The sequence below is a fragment of the Geospiza fortis genome, unplaced genomic scaffold (genome assembly GCF_000277835.1).
Source record: "Geospiza fortis unplaced genomic scaffold, GeoFor_1.0 scaffold157, whole genome shotgun sequence".
In the NCBI taxonomy this organism is placed as follows: domain Eukaryota; kingdom Metazoa; phylum Chordata; class Aves; order Passeriformes; family Thraupidae; genus Geospiza; species Geospiza fortis.
This window is the reverse complement of record NW_005054314.1, coordinates 1,203,154-1,205,026: the sequence shown is the minus strand read 5'-3', so window position 1 is coordinate 1,205,026 and position 1,873 is coordinate 1,203,154. Positions and strand designations below refer to the sequence as shown.

At 38.5% G+C, this 1,873-nt stretch overlaps 1 protein-coding gene across 2 annotated transcripts in view; it reads left to right on the top strand.

Moving 5' to 3' along the window:
* The window catches only part of KIAA1210 (KIAA1210 ortholog), a 38,348-nt gene extending 36,481 nt beyond the window's left edge, over window positions 1–1,867 (top strand). For both annotated transcript variants that reach the window (XM_014306539.2, XM_031056089.1), the window contains exon 13: window positions 8–1,867. In XM_014306539.2, coding sequence (XP_014162014.2) covers window positions 8–83 — 76 coding nt within the window. In that variant the 3' untranslated portion in view covers window positions 84–1,867. The remainder of the gene's footprint in view (window positions 1–7) is intronic.
* Window positions 1,868–1,873: the final 6 nt, after the last annotated feature.

The following is a 1,873-nucleotide window of genomic DNA, read 5'->3' as shown; positions in this document are numbered from 1 at the left end:
TCAGTCTTGCTGAACCACCCTGGCTGTCCCTGGCCAAGAAGAAAGCCAAAGCATGGAGTGAAATGCCCCAGATTGTACAGTAGCAAATGGCAGGACCATCCTTCTTTGAATTGCCAATAGCTGTGTTAACTCCACTTAATCCCTTCTTTACTGTGACCATTTTTTTTTTCTTTTCAGAAAGAAAAGCCTTAAAACTTTTGATCAGACTGTTGTATATAAAGATATAATGAAGAAATGCCATTGTGGGCTTAATCTGATGTATTAGGAAGCTGAGCATTTCCTACTACCAGACACTAGGAAAATTTGATTCACTTTTATATGCTTACACATCTGATGGTGATGTTCTGAAAAGACATGCTTCAGGCTTTTGGAACATTTCTCTAGCACAATATGTTTTTAAAGTTTCTTTTAAAGAAACTTGTTCCTTTAAAAAGACTGTGCAGTGTTTTGTAGGGTTTGGCTTTGAGCTAAGAAATTAAGGTATGCTTTAAAATATTCACAGTGCTGGGCACTGGTGCACTGTGAGTCATGGACACTGATGTCATCACACTTCTTTCTCTGGAGCTCTATGCTGGGCAGCCTGACTCTGCTTCAGATTGTTAATGATCTCTTTTGTGATAACTGTGAGATCTAAACACATCTGAGTTGGACTGGTTCTGGCTTTTGTGTGATTTGAAGTCTCAGTGCTGTTGGTCCTGTGCTTTGCTCACAGACACCCCCTGGAACAGCCCAGAGCTGCACATCCATTCTCTGCCATGCACTGGAAAACCACCACACTGTAGCATGTGTCTGCTTTTAGTTGTACCTTTAGAAATCTGGCTAAATTAAACATTCTACTAAAAAAAAAATCCTTCCTTTCTTTAATTATGGCAAACAGTGATTTTTGGTGAGGTTCCTCGGCCAATTGTCTCTCTTAAAGAGTGTGTTGGGGGAAGAACTTGCTCCTTAGAAAGTGGCATCTTCTTTTCAAAAAATGCCACCCTCCATGTTCATAAGGATGTATATTTAGTCAATTGTATGTGATGTTAGTTAGAAAAGGGGCATCTGCTTTCCTTCTTGTCTCATCAGCCTTTAACCAATAACTCAACCTCCATCTGAGAATGTGCAGCTGGAGCAGGATTATTCTCTCAGGACCTGGCCTTGCAGTCACTCACTCACAAAAAGTTTTGCTATTGACTTTGAAGGATGCAGACATTTGAAAAATAAGCTTTGTAAAATGATGTTGGTGGCTTAAGAGACAGTGGCGCTTACTGGTGCTTCCAGTTCTTGCAGAATTGCACGTTTATGTAGTTTTTGTTTACAGTCAGTGCAAACTTTGAAAGCTATTGACTGTTTTTAGCTGGAAAGTTGGTCAGAATTTTTAAAGGAAAATATTATCTATTGATAGGATTAACTGCAAACCAAATAAAATTGGTTTCAGATCAGCTCAAGCAAGACTTTAATCTTCCACTTTTGGCCTGAATTTAATATGTAGTTTTTGCAATTTGAAAACAGTATTAACTAGGAGCTAGACTGTGATTTCTTTTTTTAAAAAGCTGAAAACTTACTTGCCCATGAAGGCTCAGAATCCATAGATACTATTTATTCTGCACTAACACCAGAAAGAATAGGAGTTTCACTTGATAAGGAAACAAGGAGTGGCTTGGTAACTGATGCCTATTTTGTAACTTCTTTCTCTCTGCTTTAGGAAGCAAATATTTCCTTACAAAGAACTGAAACTTTTGTATTGCTCTGAAACTTTTGAGTGTACTGTAAAAGAATTTACTCAGCTGTGATTCCTGGAGTTTTGTACAGTTGTCATCCCACCACAAGCTTACTGACCCTGTGTAAAACACAGGCCTTTGTATATTTAGGGAACTCTCTTCTCCTTCTG